Source organism: Octopus sinensis, linkage group LG4 (assembly GCF_006345805.1).
Source record: "Octopus sinensis linkage group LG4, ASM634580v1, whole genome shotgun sequence".
Lineage (NCBI taxonomy): Eukaryota > Metazoa > Mollusca > Cephalopoda > Octopoda > Octopodidae > Octopus > Octopus sinensis.
In genome coordinates, this window is record NC_043000.1 from 134,160,209 (window position 1) to 134,186,791 (window position 26,583).

A 26,583-nucleotide genomic window follows, 5' to 3' on the forward strand; every position below is an offset into this window, starting at 1 on the left:
TAGTATAAATATCAATATACCCACTCCATTGAGGAATATATTAGAGCCTGTTTTTTATGACCTGGGTTCTTACATATACATACATACATACATATATATATATATATTATATATATATATATATATATATATATAATCACAAACAAGAAACACAATAGCATAAATGTAATCAGTGCTACTGAGATTGAAAACTGGTGGGGGGAGGGGCATTTTTGTTTTGTTACAGTGCAGAACAAGCAGAAAGGTATATTGCATTTTTATTGTGTAAAAGACAAAACACAAAAAACTAAACCTCACCTCCTGGAAAAGATCAAATCGCTGAAGGGGAAAAAAAAGAATATAGAATGCATAACAGGTTCTTTGATGAAGACAGAGAGAATGAGAGACAAACAAAGAATAAGAGAAAATAACCATTTAAAACAGACATAGGCACCCTTTTTTTTTTTTTTGGAGACGTAGTCTACATGAGACATGGCTCATCATTAGACAGGCCACACTACTAAATATATTTTAAGTAATTTTTCTTTAAGTGTGCCATTCAGAAAGTCCTATGAGCTACAGGATACCCATGGCTGATTTAAAAGAACAAATACGTAGTTTGGAAGCAACAAATAAAAATGTCACAAAGAAAAGTTGTCATTTATAATAAATTCCAGATTCCAGCAATACAAATCATTATCAACATCATTATCACTTCCATCATCCTTCTCCTCCTCCTCCTTCAACATCTGCTTTCCATGCTGGCAAGGGCTGAACTGATATCAGATTTTTTTAATTTACAATTAGCAACCCATAAAAAAAAAAAAACCAAGTTGAAACACAATTACTTCTATAATACTGGAATTTAAAAAAAAAAAAAAATTCTGATATTATATTTGTCATTATTTTTAAGAAGCTCCAAAATAACTGAGAGTTAATAAAATTATCAAGAATCATAATTAGATTTCTTTTCTTGTTCAAATTCCCAGAAACAAAGAGATATTACTTGATTCTCAACTATCTTGAATGCATTAATTGCCAAATAGTTCATTAGATATATTTCCATCATAAATCATCTTAAGAGTAACTGGCAATAGAAAGTAATTATTTTCTAGTGTGTTATCTGAGAAACTAATTAACTCTCAAGTTCACTTTCACATCTGTAACTCTTCATAGCCAAATAAAATTTATAGTTAAACTCAACAATATATATATATATATATATATATATATATATATAGTGCAGGGGATATATGAGGACACTTAATTATTTGTATATTACTCTCTTCAAACCAATTTAAAGGTTTTTATTTATTTCAAATCCCCCCATGGGAGATAAAATGCTAACACAAGAAATGAAAACACACGCAGTCATTGATGCCATATATGCAGAACACAGTGATTTAGAAATTGCCAACTTTCTAGATGTTGCAAGATCTTTATACACAAAATTTGGATGGAATTAGAAGCCTCTGGTAGGAATGCTTTGACTGTATCAAAGAGAAAAAAAACATTCTAAACATTCAAACACTATAAGAACATCACAATTCATCCAACAGATCTAAAACATTATTGATGATGATCCTGGAAAATCAATGAGGGTCATCACCAAAGAACTTCAGGTGTCAGAGTGGACTACCATAGCTGTGATGCATGAGGACATTCAATGAAAAACATAAGTACTGAGAAGTCAGTTCATGTCTGCAAGGGCACAGGAAAACCATTTCATCCTTGCCAAGTGGTTACTTAGCAAAGTTAAGAACTCTCATGAACATGATTCTTCTCTGATGGGAAAAACTTTGGCCCAGTCTATCAGGAGAAATGGCATATGGTAATATGCAGATCCTTCTGATGTCCTAGAGTTATGTATACTGTTTTGAACAATTGTGATGGTGTTAGGAGTGGCAAGAAATGAAGGTCATGTCATACCATCTCACATCTTTCTATGAGGTCTTAGAATTAATGCTACTGAATACAGTCGTTAAATTCTGGATGGATAAAGTACACAGTAGAAGGCTCAGCATCTTTTCACAAAGCCCACATAACTCAAGAATGGCCATCAGGCAATTTTTATGCTCATTTAGACCAAACTTGTGCCCTCCTCCAAACTCACCAAATTTAAATTCAATGGGCTGCTATGTTTGGAGAATAATAGAAAGGAAGACTAATCAACATCCCCACAATACCATTACTTCACTGAAGGCTACTACTATCCAGGTGATGCCCAAAATGAATAAGGACCATTTAGTGCAGGGATGTCAATGATTCCAGTCCGGCATTAAAATAGTAAGAGAAACTGGAGGCAGATTCATAGAATAATCTTATAACAAGGCTTTTCTACATATGCACAAATTTTTTTTGAAATCTGAAATACAACTGATTTTTGCTAGATTAAAGTCATTTTCTTAAATTACCAAATATGTCCTCAAATATCTCTCACACACTCTCTCTCTGTCTCGGGGGAGGGGGGGGGGGTGCAGCACCAAACTAGTAATACTTGCACACCAACAACATTCGACAATATACAAAACTAACACTTTCACACCAAAAACATTGTGCAATGAAATACCAAACTAACAACATTCACACTAACAACATCCTGTCGTATTTCACAAGGTAACACAATACATACATGGCTTTTATTACTTTTAGTGTTACCACAGCTAATCTAACAGTTACGCCATAACCCTAGCCTATAATTTGTTGCTCTGAATGAAGACAATTAAATGCAAAAGACTACGCTGTGAAGAAAACAAAGATGTAACAATGCTGAAGAGCTACAAAGAAAAAAAGTAAATTAAATGTTACCTTACACCTATTAATTCTAATTAAGTTGACAGTGAAAAACAACAACGTAGCCAGTTAATTACATTGAACATTTTGAGTGTTATTTAAAGTAAATAAAGACTCTGATAATGATGATGACAAACACAGCCAATGCGATAGTGACAACAATATGTGTATGTAATCAACAAAATATTTAAGAAAGAAACTAAATATTACGTTTTCCTTGCAATAAAGTAAATACCATTTTGGTGAAGTGAATTACAATAAAACTCTGAAGATACAGAAAAAAATAATTTAGTTTCTAATTATTTAAGTCAACAAAAATGCAAAATTACTAGCATATGATTTTTTTTACCCCCTTAATTTATTTCTCCCATACACTTAGCTCCTATGTTATTTATATTATGACTGATGTAGGTTGGTATGAAGAAAGAAAAATTAATTATAAGCATATGGTATAGGTAAGAATATAACTGCTTTAAAAATGAAGTCTATTATTTTAAGTAGTTTGGTTACAAATTCAGCAACTTCAGAACAGACAACAATTAAGCAAACATAATTTTGTGAGTTAGTGAATAAATGTGTATGTGTACTTGAATGTATGTGTGTGCATGAATGGTAAGTGCATATGTGATTGTGGTGAAGAAGTTCGTCTTCCAATTACATGGTCTTGGGTTCAGTCACACCACATGACACTTTGGGTAAGTATCTTCTACTAACTATAGCCCAAGCCAATCAAAAGCCTTATGACTAGATTTCTGTGTACATGCGGATGCACTTGCCTCCATGTCTTGACATTACATAAGTTGTAAACAAGTGTCACTGTCATACAGGCAGTGTTATTTGTTTGCTATTTTCCATGAAAATGTCCAGTCATGAGAAATATTACCTTGCTTGGAAACAGGAAGGGTATATGTGCATTCTTTTATTTGTTTCAGTCATTTGACTGCGGCCATGCTGGAGCACCGCCTTTAGTCAAGCAAATCGACCTCAGGACTTATTCTATCGGTCTCTCTTGTTGAGTCGCAAAGTGAAGGGGACATAAACACACCAGCATCAGTTGTCAAGCGATGTTGTGGGGAGCAATCACAGATACACAAACACACACAGATATATATATATATATATATATATGTACGACAGGCTTATTTCAGTTTCCTTCTACAAAATCCACTCACAAGGCTTTGGTCGGCCTGAGGCTATAGAAGACACTTGCCCAAGGTGCCACGCAGTGGGACTGAACCTGGAACCATCTGGTTGGTAAGCAAGCTACTTACCACACAGCCAGAAAATTTACCTGAATAACTTCCATGTGGCCCATGCATGGAAATGTAGAGGATAAACAATAATGATGTGGGCACAAACGAACAAAATTTATGTGTATATTTACAGTGTATTGTCAAATTAATTTATTTGTGCAAGCAGTACGTGTTTGCATGTATATGAAGTATTTGTAAGTGTCTGAACAGTGTGTCTGTGTTCAAAAGCAACAAAGAGAGGACTATACAGTGGATAACTAGATGACTATATAATAACAACCTAAGACCCCCCAAATTAGTATTAGTACCAGATTTGTGTAACATTCTACAACAATGTACTTAATTCTACTTTGTATAATAGACATAACAGAGAACAAATTCCAAGAACAGTGTGACATAATACAATAGCTACAAACATATGCTTGGAAGCTGACCAGTGATATCCTATGCTTAACAAAATCAAGTAGTAGTGAATTTCGCATTCCACTAACTTGAATACACAAACACACACATGCTGAAAACAAAAATTAACAGAAAACTCTTCGTCAAAGAGACTTCCAACTGACCAGAAATCAGACCACGCATTTGAATTTATATATATATTTATATATAGAGATATATATGTATATATATATACACACACACACACACACACACACACACTCTTGTATAAATCTAGCTTATGAAATGCATTTATGCCTAATTTTATACATGGTGCTTGGACAACAACCAGTCTGAATTAACTTATTTTCAACAATCATACACATAATACACTAAATCTAATAGCTCAGAGGAACAGTCAAAAATCAACTAATTAATTAATTAATCTTTCTATATAATTTTTAATTACATTTCAGAGGATGTTTTATTCCATTAGATCTTAGTTGTCTTTTCTTCTTCAGTAAAATCTTTCCAGTTTTTGAAACAAAAAATAACAACAAACAACTACAATACAATAAATGAATATAATTTCAATAGGGAAAAAAAATGTCTTACCTCTGAAGATTCTCCATAACCTTCTTCTTCATCAGAATCTACCATGCTTTCTGTCAGGCCGCTGTACTCGAGGTCAACATTTTCCTGCCCGTCTATAGAGGATTGCATTACATCTGACCCAGAGTATGCACTTGACGTGTCACTTGCCCGAGAATTCCGCTTCAACCAATTTTCTCTCAAACAGTGGTCAGGCAGCCGAGTGATATGGTTGGAATATTCTGGAGCCATCTGAAATTAAGATATTTAGTTATATTAGAAAAATAAAAAAATAAAAAACAATAACACTTATCAGTAAATAACACTACCCCATACACATACATACACTTTGACCAATCTAGGTGAAGCTCTGAGTAGCATATTAATATGGAAATTTAAATATGTAAGAGGAAGAGAGGGGAAAAATGATTCAGAGATGAAAGATAACAAGGAAATATTTAAACTATCGAATGACTTAACTGGTAAGAAAATATTCCTGTCCAAAGCTTCCCCAATACTAAAACAAATTCATCTGAAATCTCTGGTTAGTCTTCAAGTAAATCAGGTTTTTGTCAACAATAAAAAAAAATTCCTGACTACAGCTCAAGATATTTAAAAATAAAACTTTATTAAATCTGTCAACAAACAATAACACCAATTACCATTTAAAATTTATCAAAATGATGAATCTACAAAGGTGAGAGAAAGCTAAAAATAACAGATGAATACCTGGCGATAGTATTGATTTTTCCATCAGATACAATTTGAAGACCCATCTACCACAGCAGAATTAATACCAGTGCTGATGCAATGTTAAAAACATCCAGTACACTCAGTGGAGTGGTTGGCATTAAGAAGGGCATCCAGCTGTAGAAAGCATGCCACAACAGAGAGTGGAGTCTAGTGTGGCCCCCTGGCCTTGCCAGATCCAACCAAACTGTTCAACCCATGCCAGGATGGAAAATGGACATTAAATTAATATCTCTTTCTCTCTCTCTCTCTCTCACACACACACACACACACACACACACACACAAAATCATCATCATCATCATTTTAATGCCCATTTTTACATGCTTTCAAAGGTTAAGACAGAATTTTGATGTGGTAGATTTTCTACAGAATCCCTTCTTGTTACCAACCATTTGTTTCCAAATGAGGTAATATTTGCCCCCGCCCTCCTGACCAGACATGTTTTCATGGAAGACTGGAAACAAAAATAACACCACTTGCACAGTGGTGACACTCACTTATAACTATTGTATGATATCAAGCAAGAAGATAGTAACACACACATATATGATGGATTTTTTCAGTTTTCGTCTACCAAATTCATTCATAAAGTTTTCGTTGGCCCAGGGCAATATAGTAGAAAATACTTGCCCAAGGCACCATACAATGGGACTGGGTCTGAAACCATATGGTTGGGAAGCAAATTCCTTACTGTACAGTGGGAAGTGCAAAGGGTTAGCAAACAAAGGACTTGACACACTCTCTAATGCTGGTGCCACAATAAATCACATCCACCACAGTCTGTAAAATGGTTAGTATTAGGAAGGTCTCCAGGCATAGAAACCATGCCAAATATAGATAGGACAAGTAAGATAGGGTTCGCCAACCCGTCTAAGAGAGTAGTAGCTCTAAATATAAACTAGTGTGAACTGTGGAGACATTTCTCCAACCCACATCTGTATAGCAAAAAAATGAAAAAGATGGTGATGATGGTACCGGACATGGATCAGAAAATAAATTCAACAATAATTAACAATACATGTGCAAATTATGTTATTGAACTAAATAGGAAAATAATAATTTGTCAGTAGCCTTCATTTAAAAAAAAATCACTCGTAAAATGTTGGTTTGTTACATTGCTCATAGTAAAATGCCTCAAGTTAATCACTGGTTTAACCAGGTTTCAATTTAGCACAAGACTTTTGTGTTTAGCCTTGGTTATTTTAGATTGCAGCAGAAAATAGCAATAACTACAGACAGATTTAACCAATTTTATAATAATACAGGAGGTCAGTGTCCTTTTCTCATTAGACGTTTACTGATTAAGACAGATTTAACATCACACTTTAGTCATAAGAATCTAAATATTATTTAAAATAATCTAACTTGAATACAAGGATTAAACTTAGAAAACAAGCTGCCTGGAACTTATTTGAAGCAGTCACTGGATTAATGCTACTTTAAACATCTTTTCTTTAGACTAAATTGGAAAACCAAGACATGAGGACATCAAAAAATATTTACAAAAAATAATTTGACATGCAATTAAATTTTTTTTTAACACCATCATGAGCCAATTGACCTGCTAGAAATAGCAGGCCCAATTTCCCTAAAAACCATACCTTACAAAGCACATAAGATATTATAATTTTACATAACCCTAAAAAGACAATATGATATAGCTAGACAGACTTAGGCAATAGGTTTGCAAGATAAGGGCTTCAATGCTACAAAATATTTGATATCTAATGGTGCATAAATGCAGGGTAATATGCATATGGCTGTAGACAGTTGCATACAGAAATGCTGATCATGCCAGAACAAACAATGGAGCCAGGTGCGGCCCTTGGCCTTACCAGCTCTGGTCAAACCACCCAACCCATGCCAGCATGAAAAACAGATTTATGATGATGATGACGATATTGTGTGAATATAGTAAGATGGTACAAAAATGTAAAACAATGATACATTGGGGGTTAATGGGAAAGTTTAATTCAAAACTGTGCCATTGCCAGACAGATGTTATTACTGAAAAGTGATTGTTTTAAGATCTTTGGGGATTTCTAAGTAATGGACAAAGTAATGGAAACCAGTTATTAATCATAATATTGCCAAAAGTGTGCAAGATTAAAAGTTTACTATATACTTAGTCATAATCATCATTATGTACTGTATTCTGCCAGAACTTGGCAATGAGATTCTTCCACTGTAATACAGAGGAAGTGTTGTGCTTTTATGATGAAAAGGACACTATGAGTGGCACCCTGGCTCCTCCTAACAACAAATTCTAAGAATGAGAGAGAGGTGGTAGAAGAATCAATCAGGGTACTTAGACTGGTACTTTGTTTTATCAACCCTAGGAAAATGAAAGGCAAAGTTGGCTTTGATGGGATTTGAATACAGAATATAAAGAGTTGGAACAAATACCAGCAGACATTTATTCAACGCCAAAGACCTTCTTCACTATACTATGTGGTAGAGTCAAAAGAAAAGAAACAAAAAAAAAATTTTGTAATTAAATGAACTTGACCAAGGATCTATGAAAACTCTGGAAAATGCAAGCACAAGTTATCCATATTGTCATAAAAACAGCAAGGTAAACACCAAAATAGTTGATCAAGACACCCAGGGACTTAGGAAAATTAAGACAGAAATAACTGTTTTGAAAAAAAATCATTATCTCTATTCTGCAAGAATTCTTCACTTGGTCATTGAGACTATTGGTATGATTTATAGGTCATGATGGTAGTGTTGATGATGATGGTAATTGTTATGAGGATACATACATTCAATGCTACAACACAAGAAAGGATAGTAAAGTGAATATTTTTGAACCATCCTATAAAGTTCAATAGATTTCCTAAGTTGTTTTTCTCTCCAAGAAAAATAGATTAATGCAAGACATTTCATGCGAAAAATAAGTAGGAGCAGCAGGTAAACTGACAAATACAGCTTGATGTTCTAACTGAATCTGAGATAGATTAAACTAGTTCTGTAGAGAATAGGTGATTGTAATCAATTTCATTCAAAGAGCCTAGACTCCAATAACTGTTTCAACACCTACATTATTAAGATTGATTTCTTAAGCACTTTAATTTCACCTAATTATCTATTCTTGTCAACAAGTTTGACCTCTTTTTGATGGAACAAAGCATCGTAAACCCAAACTAGCATTAGTTTGATATTAGTGTTTGCAGAACTCGTTGCCTAACAAAATACAAAGGCATTAGCTTCGTTCAGTTTAATATATATAATATGAAGCAAAAATGTTTTTAGAATACATTCTTGTTAAAAAAAAACAACAACATAATTATCAAAATGTAGCATCATAATCCTCAATTCTAAAAGAAAGCAGATGAAAATGCTGATGAGGAGAGATAGAGTATCTACTCAGAAATTAGGTGAAGTGAGTTCAAAATGTCATCATTAATTCAATGCTTAATGATTTAGCCACTTGAAAGAGAGTAGTGAGAAAAGTATTTTACTCATCTAATGTCTGTAAAGAGACACTAGATTGTACATCAAATCTGAAGAATATGCATCATCATTATTAATGTCCATCTGCCATGCTGATATGGGTTGGATAACATAATTAGATTCAAACAAACTGAAGAACTTTGTCTACTTTGGTATAGTTTCTATAGCTGAATGCTCTTCCTAATGCCAACCGCTTTACGAAGGATGTTTGTATGTGTTAGAATAGCTTGTTATTTGAAAGGTGGCAAGCTGGCAGAAACGTTAGTACACTGGGTGAAATGCTTAGCGGTGTTTCGTCTGCCGCTACATTCTCAGTTCAAATTCCACCGAGGTTGACTTTGCCTTTCAGAGTCGATTAAGTAAGTACCAGTTACGCACTGGGGTCGATATAATCGACTTAATCCGTTTGTCTGTCTTTATTTGTCCCCTTTGTGTGTAGCCCCTTGCAGGCAGTAAAGAAAAAGAATAGCTTGTTATTTGAAACTTCTTTACAGAGGGGTCGAAGTGTTAGAAGATAAGTTCTTAAAATTTTGCTAAAATCAATCTAAATAACAAAACAGTAAATATTGTCTAAAGAGAAAAAAATACTAATTGAAGGAAAATGTGTAATATAATATTTTTTCAAAAGTAAGGAGTGGTGTGTTTACACAAAAAGTTAGATCAATATTATACCAAAAGGAAAGGTATAGTATATATTTATATGTACATACTACACTTCTTTTTTCTTGATCTCCATAATACATGAAAACTATAGTTTACCTATTTCCTTTAATCCTAACTATGAGGCCACATCCAGGATAGTATGACCAGAAGATATACCTATTGACCAAGTTGATATGTAAATCTCTTTAATAATGCTGCACTTTTATCTGGTCAGATGCACTCCTTGACACAAAAAATTTTTCAAGTAAAGCACTTCATTTTTCATACATCAAACCACCAAGCTGTGTGAGGTTATTGTACATGGGCAACATAAACACTGCTGCCAAAGGGATGTGTAAGCAAAGACCTACAGACAGTTTCCATCTGAAAATTTAGCTCACAAAGCATTCATTAACCTGAAGCTAAAGTAAAAGACACGTGCCCAAGGCGATATGCAATAAGACTAAACTCAAAACTATGATTGTGAAATAAACTTCTTAACCACACAGCTATACCAGTGCTTTCTCCAATAGTGATAATATATTAAATGCTCATTATACATCATGTGTATGCTCAGATCAGATCTTTATTCATCAAAGTCTAGTTCTTACTTAATTCACAACACATCACATTGATTAAGAAGTAAAACAGAAATGAATTCACTTAGCTCTTGGCAATACACCTACAAGAATATACACTTCTTAAACATTTGTTTCAATAACTGCTATAAAAAGAAATAACACAAAGCCATTCCTACCATGACCATCCACTCAATATAGTTCTTAATAAATATGCATTATGTATCATTTAATAGTTGTAAAAATTATTTAATATTTTCAATTTATATGAAAAATATTTTATTTTATTGAATAATCTGAACATTATATCAAATTACATGCATTACACATTTCTATTATGGCAAAACAAGTAAAATTCTTAAAAATATGTTCTTGTAGCACTATGTATAGATAAACTATGTACATTACCATCAGGTGCACCTTTATATAACCAAAGCTGGTAATATTCAAAAGATATTTTTGAATTTGCTCTTTGTTTGTTAAAAATGTATCAACTTTTCCAATATATTTTATGTAGCAATTATAAATCCGACAAGACATTCCTTTTTCCAAACATTTAAGAAAAGCCAGTGTATATTATAGCTGAGATAATTTCTTCAAGGATTTCATTGCCCCATAACTAAAAGAGCATGTTATACAAAGTGCACATCAAATAAAGAATAACATGAGGATTGTTGCAAATAATGAATGGAACAATATGATTACTAATGGTCTTATTTCAATTAATTGTATACAACAGAAAATAATTCTAAGTCAAGATAGAATCACTTCTTGTCACATATTACCATCCATCTACTTAGGTACAATTTCTATTTCAAAATTCATTCTAAGTATAATTACTGAAAGAACATGGATGGCTGAGTCAACATTAGAATGAAATGAGCAACTGTTAGTGATTTGTATCCTATCATTGGCACTGTGTTGTTTTGTCCACAACCAAGATACTTAATTCCCAATGGCTAATTCCACCTAGTTCTAAGTAGGTTCTGTATGGAAATGTAATTTCTCTCTGTAAGCAGTAACTTCATTGTAAACTTAATGAGTAACTGATTAGCTTGCAGATGTGAGTTTAATTGCTCTTGTAAAAAAATAAAAAAGAAAAAAAAAGAGTTGCCTGTGATAGCTTGGCATTCTATCCAGAAGTGTTGGAAGCAATTAAGCTCTGCTCAGAGCACAAAATAAGATGGTCCACATTTGTGTTGCACCCACCACCTCAACACACTACTATCACCACCACCACCACGCCAAGCCACTTCTATACTCCTTGCTTTATACAAGCATTGAAATTGCTCATTCTTATCAGCTTGTGTCTCTAATACACATTGCATATAGTCAATTTGCAAAATAAGGTAAAAACCCCTCTGTTTCATCATCAGAGCTGATCACTGTAGGAATGCAAACACTAATCAAGGTGATATGAATTATAAATTTAATCAATGGCTGCAATCAAATGACTGAAACCGGTAAAACAACAATAGAATTATTTATACTACACAGTGATCAAGATAAATAAATAAATAAAAATCTACAAAAGACACAGACACAATATGGTACAGACAATGGACCAGTGGTCAGCTCAATCTTAAGCACAGAACTTGCCATGTATGTAAGATTAAAGGAATCTGCTTCCCTCAGCCTGTTCTGACATTTATCAAGACTGACTTAGGTAAAATTGACAAGGGCATATATCATTCACACAGCTCATGTCCTGACTATTTATATTAAATACTAGATTAGCTTGGCTAAGAAATGCTAGTATGAAAAAACATCAATGTTCAAACAAAGCAATAGATAAATAATGGTCAAATTTCAAACATTCTAACAACTGAAATATTACATAAGAATTGAATGACTGCATTTAGATATTGACTGGTTGTAATTAATCAAAATATTATTATTGGAAATTTTAATGAAAAGGTCAGCAATTTATGTTGAAAACTAAAGCTAATTCAGAAATGTCAATGCTCTTAAAGTATGAAACAAAGTTACAGACAAAGTATCAAGTATACTGGTATTAGTCAATAACAGTTCAGAAACTGATTCTCTGCTTCTATAATTTTACCTTCAAATTTGTGATTGGTTAGACAGGTTTACAAAGTTTAACATTTAATAAACATTTTATGAGTAGGCATTGAATAATTAGAATAAATTATTTATAAATATTGTAGAGAAGAATGAAATAGTTTATTTTAATTACATATATTGAAGTAAATAAAGCTATTTTGATTAAAAAAGTGTGAAATTCCCGAAGTAGAATCCAAGTTCATGAGACACACTACAAATACCCTTTATTTGATATTCAGCATGTACATGAAATATGTACTTACTTGGTCAGTGCTAGAGTCGGAATGCATTCGATTAAACTTCATATTGGGGTCAACTCCAGCCACAGAATGCTCTGGAGGTACATTCATAATGGCACCTCCACCGTGCCGTTGTTGTTGTTGGTGGTGGGGATGATGTTGTTGGTGCTGCTGCTGCTGCTGCTGTTGATGATGTTGTTGTTGTTGTTGCTGCTGTAGTGGTTGTTGCTGTTGTTGTTGTTGTTGTTGCTGTTGTTGGGATCCACCTTTCAGAAGGTGAACATCAGGATAACCAATCTGAAAAAAAAAAAAAATGTCAAAAATCATTTTTCTGCTAATAATAGTTAAATTCAGAAATAGAAAACAGGGACTGAACAAAATATTTTACTGATAATTTTATTAAATTCATTAAAAAAGATTTCAATAAATTTTCAAATTGTTCTTAAATCACAAGTACTCAATGTAATGAATATTCATATTGTTGCTCTTAGCTCTTCTCTTAGATCTTCCAGTACTGTCAGCACAATGGACAACAAGTCTCCTCCAAACATCCCAATTACCCAGTTTCCTCTTAGCTACTGGGGATACATATAATCCTCTAACTCCCTTGCCCCTAAAATTGCTGGCCTTGTACTAATTTGAAACAATTATTTGATGTGAGCAGTAACTAAGATCGAGCAGTAAGTGAAATCAAAATCGAACCAAATTTGTCGACTGGCACCCATGCCAACCTCCCTACACTGGACACTAAACTCTGCTTTCAAAGACCTGTTGGGACAAGTGAAATCGAAATTGAACCAAATTCGATGACTGGCACCTGTGCCAGTGGAGTGCCAACAGCTCCATCCAAGTGGGATCACTGCCAGAGCAGCTGTCTGGCACATAAAGAGCACCATTTGAGCATGATCATTGTCAGCGTCGCCTCACTGGCACTTGTGCTGGTGGCACGTGAACAAAACATTAGAGCAAGGTCGTTGCCAGTGCTGCTGGAGTGACTCTTGTGCAGGTGGCACGTAAAAAACACCATTTTCGAGCGTGGCCGTTGCCAGTACCACCAGACTGGCCCTCATGCCAGTGGCACTTTAAAAGCACCCACTACACTCTCAGAGTGGTTGGCATTAGGAAGGGCATCCAGCTGTAGAAACTCTGCCAGATCAGATTAGAGCCTGGCGCAGCCATCTGGTTCGTGAGTCCTCAGTCAAATCGTCCAACCCATGCTAGCATGGAAAGCGGACGTTAAGCGATGATTATGGTTAAATTTCATTATAATTCACAATTACAGCCACTAAGAAATCAAGATAAACCACATTAAGTTCTTCTCCAATTTGCACCTCTGAAAATTCCTGAATAAAGCAAATGTGTGAATCAAGTAAGTATGTGGAAGTATTTACACTTCAATATAGGAGTTGGAGTATAATTAACAGCAAAGCCAAAGTGTTAATTGCTAAGGAATAACATTTCTATATTTATTTTGCACACATACTTCTCCAGAGAGATAGATTAAATCTAATATACCTATGGAAGGTTTATTTCATCTCATTCTGAACATTTGTTATAAGCATGAATCTTAACTCTGACGAAATAAAGCTAAATTCTTAAATTCTCACAGCAGATGTCATTTGAAGAGTTCTAGGCTGTGTTGATTCAGTAAAATATCTTTGGCTTTACTTCTGGTTCAGAATACAATAAATTCCTTGCATCTCTCATATGAATTGAGATTGCTTATTCTATCTTTAACAAACCGATTATATGTAGGGGTTTACAACATAATTCAGATAGAAATCTATCCTGACTACCAACATGATTAAGAAAGAAAGTTACTAATAGTAAAAGGATGAATCAGCCAAAATAGAAATTATCTTGGCTAATTAGGTTCTGTACATATTTTTAAAAAATCAGTTTCTCAAAGTTAACATTTTAAGCTAAAAGTGGATAAAAATTGCTTAATGATCTAATAGAGTTGATATGCATTCCAATTACAAGTGAAAATTATTGTTAATGCAGTATCCAATATTATCTTATACTTTTTTTAACTGGGTAATCAATACTAAGTCAGGAGTTCTAATCTTACTAAATACAGCTGTTGTAAAATTTTACATTGGAAGCATTTTTTTTTTAATTACACTTTTTAGCAATATTGGCTTAAAACATTTCTACCAATCAATGATGCAAAAAGTACTGCACAGGGAATACATTCATAAAATATTTTCCTAAAGTACTCGTGTAAGGCAGATAATTAAAACTATGCTCATATGGATAATGTGGAAAGAAACCAAGAAATACAATAATAAAAAAGCATTAAGATTAAATTGCATATGAGAGAACCTGACTACGGTTATATCAGTACAAAGTAACTTCAGATACTCTAGCGTTCTAAGTTTAAATCAACATCAGTTTGGCAAATGTTTAATGTTTGGTGAAACACACACAAGCTGAAAAATTACTTTCCCAGAAATTACATGCATTAAATCAGGCATAGAAGAAAATCTGAAGTTAAAAGTGATTTTTTTAAAAAAAGGAAAGGAAATATATAGTGCACTATGTAAATGAAATAGAAAATAAATTGTGAAAAAATACCTTCATCTTCTTTAAATAACATCTTATTTATAGTTAATTGTTCGGAATGATGACAAATGCAGAAATTATCAACATTTGAACACTGAATAGCACTATTAAGTAAGAGGCTAATATAGTGTATATACCCGCTATACTAAACTTCTTACTACACAGGCATGGCTGTGTAGTATGAAATTTGCATCCTAACCACATGGTTCCAGGTTCAGTCACACTGTGTGGCACCTTGAGCAAGTGTCTTCTATTATAGTCTCAGGTTCACCAAAGACTTGTGAGTGGGTTTGGTAGATGGAAACTAAAAGAAGCCTGTCATATGTGTGTTTCCCACCACTGCTTGACAACCAGCGTTGATGCATTTATGCCCATGTAACTTAGCAATTCAGCAAAAGAGATCAATGGAATAAGTATCATGCTTACAAACAAACAAACAAAAAAAGTACTAGGGTCGATTTATTCAATCAAAATTCTTCAAGGCAGTGCCCCAGCATGGCCACAGTCTAATGAGAGAAATTTTACATACACACACACATAAACACACACACACACACAGTAATTTCCATCAGTTTTAACAATTAGTCATCAAGTTGTTCAAACAATTGAACGCCCTATTAATTGTACTGTAGTGCAAGTAGCTGAGTATTCCACAGACACTTCTCTCCTTAAGGTAATCAGTATCAATGTATGAAGAGTTTGGCCTTCCAATTACAGGCACAGTCTTTGCAAAAGGGATTGTCACCCTTCCCATCTATTCATTTACAAGGCTTGTCATAGTGTATGTGTTTGTGTGTGTGTGTGTGTGTGTAAAAAAGAAAAAGAGAGATAAGGGATTATAATCCAAGCTTTGTCCTTGTGAAACACATCTGCCCATTCCAGTAATCAAATGTATGTATGTATATAGATGTTTTATTTTGTCTTGAGAATTACAGATAGGAGATACCATACGTTTTCTACATGTGTATACTTTGTAATTCTCATCCTGTAATGAAACAGCATGGAATTAAAAATATTACCCTTTTTTTTTTACCTATTACTTACTATGACCATCCGATTGGAACCACACACTAGCTGATCAATTCAACACTTCAAGACTTAAAAGAGGCTTCAAGTGAGAATGATGCCAACAATGATATCAAGATCTGATGCACAATCACAAACACTATCCCCACCAAAACAAGCAACAGTAATAGAACAAGCTTAGGAGGGAATCTTTATACATAATCATTTAACCTGTTGAAAATAGCAACTAAATCTCTCTTTCAAATCATATATTGGACACTATGAACTTGGGTTCCTACTATGTGGAAGGAAAAAGAGAATGGTTATGGCTGGGATGTCTTTGATAAATAACCATCCCAATTAGGGATGAATTGATGGCGGAAGAGAATAAATAACAAACAACAACAACAGAAATCACAAAAGAAAATATGAAAATCACAAAGAAGAAATAAATCGTTGCTGCCATAACAACAATCAAACAATCACCATCATTAATACAATGTAAAAATGACAATAAGACAAGTTATAGAACTTCAATACTTATAAGAAATAACTGTTCAATAAATAACCTGCCACCATGTCTGTCCAGCACAAACTTCATTATATGAAATGAGGAAATTATTCCCAGCAAGTGCTTAAGGGATACAAGAAAGGTTTAACCTACAGTCTGGCACCTCTATAAAATGTCAATGAAAAAAATATAGAGTACCTGAACATCAGATGCCAATACACACCCTCAAGGACATGGTACAGTGATTTGTTTGTATTAAGAAAATAACAGATCAATGAGCAACATTTTAAATTCTGGGAAAGACATTACTGCACTAACTGACCTGGTTACAACAAACACAAGACTACTCACATCAACACACAAGGTTATAACAAAATGAATCCAGAATGACCATCCCATACATCCTTTCCATAACAGAACAGTTTTTTACAGATGAGTAATAAGAGTAAAATTGCTACAGATGCAGAAATAGACAATTCAAAGTATTTTTCCTTCCATACTGACAGGAAAGAAATCATGGTAAAATTTCCATATAGATCAATGAAAATACCAAACCCCTAGCTCTGTTGCCACACAAGTACATATAAAACAATTCACAAAGTGATATGTACAAATTATTGTATAGTTTCCCCGAGATGCCTCAAATCATGGCATAAACCTTAAGGGGTGTCACTTAAAAAGATAGAAATTAACCGAACTAGATCAACAAACTAATTTATTCCTTTTAAAAGACTTCATTGTTCCTAAATTCCAATGATCAGATATCAAGATTCATCATCATTTAATGTCTGTTGGTCATGCTGGCATAGGTTGGACTGTTTCACTGGGCTGGTAGGCTGGATGGCTGCACCAGACTCAGTCTTATTTGGCATGGTTTTCTACGGGCGGATGCCCTTCATAAAGCCAACCACTCTGGGAGTGTAATTGGTGTTTTTATGTGCCACCAGCACAAGTGCCATTTGTGTGACAGGATGCATTTACATGCCACTTGCACAGGTGCCAATTTGCATGACACTAGTATCTGCCATGACTGTGATTTTGCTCAGTTTGATGGATCTTCTTCTCAAGCACAATATAATGCCAAAGGTCTTGGTCATTGCCTCCATTAGGCCCAACACTCAAGAGGAACTCAGCCAGTTTGCCTCCATGAGACCCAACATTCAAAAGGTGTTCCTTATGTGCCACCTTATGTGCACTTGGCTTGATGAGTCCTCTGAAGCACAGCATATTGCCAAAGGTCTCAGTCACCAGTCATTGCCTCTGTAAGACTCAAAGTTCAAAGACCATGCTTCACCACCTCGTCCCAGGTCTTCCTGGATCTACCTCCACCACAGGTTCCCTCCACAGTTAGAGATCAACACTTCTTTACACAGCTGTCCTCATCCATACATATCACATGACCATACCAGCACAGTCGTCTCTCTTGCACACCACATCTGATACCTCTTGTGCCTAACTTTTCTCTCAAGATACTTACACTCTGATGAACATGCACACTGACATTGCACATCCAGCAAAGCATACTAGTTTTATTTCTTTCAAGCCTACGCATGTTCTCAGCTGTCATAACCCATGTTTCACTGCCATGCAGCATAGCTGTTTGCACGCAGGCATCAAACAAACTGTCTTTCACTCTGAGAGAGCGGTCCTTTGTTGCCAGCAGGGGTAGAAGCTCTCTGAACTTGCCCAGCCTAATCTTATTCTCACAGCTACGCTCCTGGAGTATCCACCTCCACTACTAATTTTGTCACCTAGATAACGAAAGTTATTTACTACCTCTAGCTTGCTTCCCTGGCAGTTGATAGAGTCTATTTTCTGCACATTTTCAGCATTTATTGTACCTGTGCACCTTCCACAAACAAAAGTTAGTTTCCTTGTTAACCTTCCTCTGCTGTTGCTGCACCTTTTATGCGTCCAATGCTTATACTGGGTGCATTTTATGGGGTTTCTACCTACACATTTTCTACAGATTGAGCAGGGCCATCTACCTGAAGGGATTTGTGATTTGTCTGCCTTCCTACTTACTATGACTTTGGTTTTTGCTAGTTAACTCTAAGGCCCTTTGAGTCTAGACCTTGCTTCCATACCTTGGACTTCTTCTCTAGCTCAGTAAAATCACCATCACAACCACAAAGCAGAAATTTCACCTGATCTCATGAACATGCTGTTGTTCATGGGATAAATGAATTTATTGTCCAAACAGACAGTTAAACGCTATATTTCTACTTCCAAATAATATAGAATGCATCTACAGTTTGAAATTATTCCAACAGTTTATTTAACTACAATACACTGAACAATGTATATTCCACAAGATTTCGTAGTTCAGTATCTGACAGAAAGCAACCCCAAATCTGCTGAAACTAAATTTCTACAAGGATTACCAGATATTAATTCAGTGGGGATTAAAAGGAAAAAAATATGAAATTAAATCAAAAGTTTCTCTATGAGAAGCATAACATGAAACTGAAGTCATTTATGTCAACAATACAAGCTACATGCATTAAATATATTCTAGCAAATAATACCAATGATCCCAAAAATATCTCCAGGGATAAAAATTCCCATCAGATAAAGAAAAAGTATCTCAAATCAATAAAACCGACAATCTATTAAGAGAAAAATCCAATGTCAGTCAAACATTGAAAATAAAACGGAGTGCTTCTACGAAAATGAAAAAAGGAATATAGGACACCAGGGTTACAGAAAACAAAAATTCATGTTAAGGTTTTTGACAGACTGACAAAAGAAGCAGCTTAAGGGAATTCCAAAAAAGACATTAAGGGAAAAGGTGCATTTACTACAGATCCTCACAAAGTAAGTTAATACTACATGAACATTTCAGTGTTCCCTGTAACTAACTGTACACATTCAAAATAGCTATGCTGGTTCTCAAAATTGCAACTTTTCATAAAGCAAGAAGTAGCCGCCAGTTACACTGATATAAAAGACGTAATATTTACAATAGATAAAATGTGGAGGAGTGCAGTAACAGTCACTGATAGTTTATCTTTTACCTCTTACTAGTTTCAGTCATTAGACTGCAGCCATGCTGGGGCACTACCTTGAAGAATTTAGTTGAACAAATCAATCAAAGTACTAATTTTTTTAAACCTGGTACTTACTTTATCAGTTTTCTTTGCTGAACTGCTAAGTTACAGGGGACATAAACACACCAATAACAGCTGTCAAGTAGTGGTGAGGGACAAACATACAATGAGCTTTTTTCAATTTCCAACCGCCAAATCTACTCACAAGGCTTTGATTGGCCCAATGATAAAGAAGACACTTGCCCAAAGTGCCATACAGAGGGACTGAACCCATGTGGTTGAGAAGCAAGCTTTTTTACTATAGCCAGGTCTGCTCCTATAGTTTCCTGACTATAGGTGCAGGCATCCTGTTAGTAAGTGGTACTTAGCATGGTTTCCATCCAGATAGACCCTCCTTCACAGATTTGCTGCAATTTTTCAGCTTGCTATAAAAACAGTAGCTGAAGACATCAACAAATGTATTGTATATCTGGGGTGAAAGGCAAAGCTGACCTCAGCAGAATTTGAACTCAGAATGTAAAGACAGACAAAATACTGCTAAGCATTTCGCTCAGCATGCTAACATTTCTGCCAGCTCACTGCCTTTAAGCTAAATAGATATTGGCAGGAACAGTAAAAGAGAATAATAGACCGGCTTAAAATTGTTTGTCTCAATTTTTTTTATATGTATTTGTCTTTTGCATGCACTTGGAATGCCAAACATAATACTGCTTTTGCACCATTTTCAAAATGGACTTTGTCTATTATTCTCATACTTGAATCATGATTTTTTTATTCACATCTTGAGAGTATTCATATATATATATTCACATACCCATAAGGAAACTCGACAGTGACTAAGAAATTTGGCCAACTGATGCCTTTGTCAGACTACCTGATAAAACTAATAGTCAGAGAAAGTTCAAAGTCACTGTCAGCCTTTTCTTTGTAAAAATAAATTCCATGTGATGATGATGATCACTTAAATGTATTCATTAAAATTTCAATTAACAATTGTTTTTCTATAGTATACGTAAACACAAATTATACATATATCTTTCTTTCTTTTGCTTAATGTTCAATTTTCCCTGCTAGCAGGAGTTTGGATGGAGATTTAATTGAAACAGGATTTTATGGCTGGGTGCTCTTCCTGTCACAAACCCTTACTTGTTTTTCCAGATAAGGGGTTTCTTTATTCTGAAAGTTTTTGAAAGTGCAGAGTAGCAAATCAAAGTACCAAAAAGAAATGTATCTAAAAAGAAAGCAGTGATAAGCATAATATAAACATTCATGCACACATCTACAATAGACTTCCTGCAGTTCCCTTCTACCAACTTTCTTTATGCAGCATTGGTTAGCTGGAGTCTATAGTAGCAGGCTTTTGCCCTAGGTGTTGTGCAATAGAGCTCAATCTGAAACCACACTGGTGCAGAGTGAACTTAACATAGCCATGCACCCCCTCCAAACACACACACACAATTACAAGTAGCAAATCACTTAGGCAATTTTAACAGTACTATTTATCCATTTGAAAATCAACAACTAATTCAAAAATTGTAAATGTATGTAAGCTTTCAACACTCTGACCTTCTTACAGATATTACAAAACAATTGATAGTATGAGAGATGGTACTGAAAAGGTTTAAAACACCTTCGAAAAGTAATTCTACTTTTGTTAATGTTATTAATATCAAGACTGGTTAACTATCAATCAAGATAATTAAGTCAGAAACAAGTAGTATAAGGATATAATTTGTAGAAAAGTGGGGTGTGTTCAATTTCTGTAATAATAAATTATTAAAAATATATTTTATTGATTGAACATTTTCTTTTAACCTGACGATGAGGATGCCGGTAGTCAGGGGAATTTAATTTGACCTAAGCAAAATATGACAATCACACACACAGATTATGAAAAATAAAAGATTATTGAAGCGATGATGCAGAAAGGATAAAGACCATAGTTAGAAGTAAAATTTCATTATCATTAAATGATGAGAGTAAGAAAGGGAGGTAAGAAAATAAGTAAAAAGGAATATAAGTATGAAAACAGGATACGAAGGGTGGAAAGTGTTGATTAAAAACTATATAGAGATCACCATTATTATTATCATTTTTCATGTTTTTCTTACTGGCATGCATAGGCTTAGCTGGACAGGATCCAACAACTCAGAAGACTATATAAACTTTTAAACAATTATACACTTGCCAATAACCTGATGAGTCAACAAGAGGACTTCTCTGTAGTTGCTTAACCTACTAGAAATCACAGTCAAATCTATTTTAAATCACACTCTACCATATTTAAGAAAGAAAGAAAGAATATTTTAGATAATGTAGTCCTAGATTTTAAGAAGCTGTGATGGAAATGGCTGGAATGCCTTTGATCACAGATAGATCTGTTTGATGTTTGATCAGGACTGATACAGTTCAAGACTATATATATATATATATGGGATTCGCAGTTTAGGCTTGTTGTAGTAGTAACAACAACAAATATCTTAATGTTAAGAATTAAAGCAAAACAATTGTTTGATAATAATATTAACCCACCCACCCCAATTCAGTGTGAAAGTAATTGAGAAACAGTAAAAACGACTACAAGAATAAACAAAAGAATTTTGATCAAGACAGCTGTACAGTAATTTCAAATTCTTTTGATCAACCTCTTAAAAGACTAAAATTTTAAAATTTTCAAGACAAAAATGTTATGTAATGGCTCCAACTTTAGACAAATGTTTTACAAGCTGAGATTTTAATTTTCTGAAAATCACGAAGTTTGTTTATACTTCAAATAGTTCTATCACAGAGTAACTTCATGCGAAAAACAAGGCTATTAATGGGAATGTATACATTTTCTGTATCAAATATTTGATTACTATCTAAGAAAACATTTCAGAAAAGCTACTAAGAGGAAGTGAAATGATGTATATACTTCAGTCACCCAAACTGTTTTTCCTTAGCAAGAAAGGGGAGTGGTGAAAGAAAACTAAAACTACACACAAAGTAATACTAAACATATTTACAGTTATAAATGTTATTACCGATATTGATTAATAACAAATTTATAAAACTTTTCGTGTATGTGTGCCTGTGTGTGCATATGTTTGTGTGTGTGTGTATATATATGTGTGTTTGTTGCTATAAAATTAAATAAAAACTGGGTCATGAAATTCTAACATAATTAACTTATGGCTATTAATACTGAACAGATTTAAAGTGTAAACACATTACTTACCAGTCATTGTTCAAAATTCATCTCTCTAAAACTACTTCCAATTTATTATCTTTGCTGCTCCAAATAGGTCACAAAAACAGTGGTCAGAATATCTCCATTGTTATTGTAATTATCAGTTAAGTACCCAGAAACTGCATATTGCTTCAGTTAAGCTGAAGCCAACAGCTAAAATGTTACAGCCAAAACAGTTAAAAATTTCTATTGCACTTTTAAACATTTTCCCATTTCAAATTGAAAGCTAAGAATTGATAAAAATCCAGATAAACTGTTGAATACTGAAACACGCAAATGTTTATAATTTTTTTTTCTTTTAAATATAAGTAACACTAAGTTTATCTCTTCATAAAAGTAGCTTTTGAGGTCCAGTACAAGCTTTGACCATCCTAGAACCGCTTGACCAAACACACATCATGAAGAGCCTGTTAACATCCAACGTAAAAGTAGGCTTTCTCTGTCAAGACACTTCATGTTTCTTCCGTTTGACTCATTATTGGTGCAGCCAATAGACAATATTCCCCAAACAAGAGTCATTTCCTTGATTTAAAAAACTGAACTCTCATGGAAATGCCTACTTCAAACAAGCAGAAGGGCAGACAAAAAATAGACACACACACACACACCACACACACACACACACTCAAACAAACTGCAAACATTTGCGTAGAGAGTGAAATGAGAGGAGACAGTGAATGTGTAAGAGAGAGAGAGAGAGAGCGCGAGTGAGAGAGTGAATGAGAGTGAGTGAGAGAGAGTGCATGAGAAAGAGAGAGAGTATGAGACAGAGAGTGAATGAGAGAGTGCATGAAAGAGAGAGAATGCATGAGTGAGAGAGAATGCATGGGTGAGAGAGAATGCATGGGTGAGAGAGAGTGAGTGAGTGTGAGTGAGTGATTGAGTGCATGAGTGAGAATGCATGAGTGAGAGAGAGTGCATGAGTGTGATAGGGAGTGCATGAGTGAGAGAGAGTGAGTGAGTGACTGCATGAGTGTGAGAGAGAGTGCATGAGGGAGTGAGTGCATGAGGGAGTGAGTGGATGAGTGAGAGAGTGAGTGAGTGCACGAGTGAGACAGTGCATGAGTGAGAGTGTGCATGAGTGAGAGTGCATGAGTGAGAGTATGCATGAGTGAGAGTATGCATGAGTGAGGGTGTGCAAGAGTGAGAGTGTGCATGAGTGAGAGTGTGCATGAGTGAGAGTGTGCATGAGTGAGAGTGTGCATGAGTGAGAGTGTGCATGAGTGAGAGTGTGCATGAGTGAGAGTGTGCATGAGTGAGAGTGTGCATGAGTGAGAGTGTGCAAGAGTGAGAGTGTGCAAGAGTGAGAGTGTGCAAGAGCGAGAGAGCTACAGAGAAAAGAGGAGAGAGAAAGTGAAGGACAGAGGAGGAGGGAGAGAGAAAGAAGAAAGAAAAGAGAAGTGAAGATGTAGTCATCATGTCTGAAAGAACACTTAGAAATAAGCGAGACACAATGAACCTTATTACCAGAATAATTTATATTGCTATGGTTACAAAAGAGGCATTTTGTGAGTTAATATCTGATACTTCAGATTTTCATCCTCTTGTATATTGGATCTCAACAATTCATAAAAAAAAAAATAACATTTTGAAATGCATGCACAGACACACGATTTACTGCACTTTGACACATATAGTGAGAGATGCCAAAGCAAAAGCCTCCAAAAAAAAACCTCTTGACGAATTTGTGGTTAGAAATAATATCCAAATCACATGCTACTAACTGGAAAAAAGGAAGGGTATATTGGATAATGTGGTCTTAGGTCTCATTAAAATCACTGGATGCTTATGAGAGAAATGCATCTGATCACAGATTAGTTCAATCAGGGTTGACTTTGGTTAAACAACAACATATAAGGAACAGATATAGATTGTAATACCTGTGCACATTAAGGACTTTTTTTTATATGAGAAGGACATATAATGTTAAACACATTTGTGTAACATGGGCATAATATATTAAAGGCACATTTTAGAAAAATCTGCAAGATAAGTGCAGTAAAACATATTTTACTTTTTTTTTTATGAACCTACTTACAGATCATTCAGTTAAAGAACTGATTGCATGAAGAATTTTCCAGGAGAGATAGACACATTAAATTTTTACAGAATGCTCTAGTGGATATGGGAATACTGCATACAGATTTGTCTGAGGACATTGGTACACTGAATACAGACTGTTCTGGAATTCCCAAATACAGTATATAATTATACTTAGATACACATTAGAAATAGTCCATTGGGACACACTGACACACTGCTATTGGTCATACTGGGAATCAGGAAAACAAAGTGCAGAAATGGGTGTACTAACCAGAGACTTAATATATAGTTATCAAAACACTTTGGGAGGCTTGCACCATACTACAAAACACAGCAGTTGAAACAAATATCCTTGAATTTAGAACTTTCTGGAAGATATGAACTTTTTTTTTTAATTAATATTTTATTAGAAAATATTGTTCTGGCAATTTTTGTTTCATTCATAGATTTGTAATTATTACAGCTGAAAGATTTTCTCGTCACCAAACTTGAAGGACATGTATTCAAAGAAACCTGCAGCAAGACTTATCAGAACTCTCTAAGCTTGAGACTATTCTAACAGGTTTTCAAATGAAAAGCCAAATTACAAGACTTCATGCACCACATTAAGTTAATTAGTAACTCAATCAAAAAGTACTGAAACATAAGATTTGAATGATTCAACTGCAGACCCTGAAATGGTTACTTTAAACTATCAAATCCAGTTTCATTGAAAGATATTGTGACTACACACACACACATTTACAATACATAACAACCAATAAATACTGACCACAATCATTTCCGATGGCTCCAAAGTAAGGCACTCGCTGGTCCGCCGTGTACATCCTGGAGGACGTTTGCCAAAACTGAAAAAGAAAAGAAAAACTGATATGAAAATCTCATAAAACTTGCTTACGACAGACAAATGCTGTAATTTCTTGTAAAAGTTCATTGATTTTCTGACAACAAAGTAAATAAACTGATTAGATTAGTCAACAAGGTCAATAAAACAGATAATCATCATAAAGAAAACTAGAAAAAGTGGCATGGTAATTGATCAGAACCAAGCAATGAGAAGGAATTCTTTCAAAATATCAAATATCTTTTGAGGAAAACTGTGTGTTTGAATATGCATGATTATAATATATATATATATATTTGTATTTATTATTGTAAGTTTGTGTGCATAGCCATAAAAATAGAAGTGGAAATGCAAACAAAATGTTTATTTAATCTTATGTGTATATAACAATGCTTATTTAGGTGTTTTTTCAAGGTTATTTATTTAATATATCATCATCATTTTATATTCCCTATCCCTATGTTTCACAGCATCTTGTTACTATCATTTGTCATCCAGCACACACAGCATCAGAGGAAACCACCAGTGCTGCATACTTTTTTCTTAAAAGTTCTCATCACCAATCACTTTACAACATGGACTTCTTATTCAAAGTTACTGACATCCT

At 34.4% G+C, this 26,583-nt stretch overlaps 1 protein-coding gene across 24 annotated transcripts in view; it reads right to left on the minus strand.

The window, feature by feature from the left end:
* LOC115211100 (rap guanine nucleotide exchange factor 6) overlaps positions 1-26,583 on the minus strand; it is a 508,151-nt gene that overhangs the window by 84,088 nt on the left and 397,480 nt on the right. For 21 of the 24 annotated variants that reach the window (XM_036502517.1, XM_029779996.2, XM_029779997.2 and 18 more), the window contains 4 exons: positions 25,905-25,980; positions 12,754-13,026; positions 5,022-5,249; positions 298-318 (listed from right to left, as the gene is read on the minus strand). In XM_036502517.1, the coding sequence (XP_036358410.1) occupies positions 298-318; positions 5,022-5,249; positions 12,754-13,026; positions 25,905-25,980 (598 nt within the window). Of the gene's footprint in view, positions 1-297; positions 319-5,021; positions 5,250-12,753; positions 13,027-23,077; positions 23,506-25,904; positions 25,981-26,583 lie in introns of those variants that run through there. The other 3 variants (XM_036502519.1, XM_036502534.1, XM_029780000.2) reach the window with 2 other exon arrangements.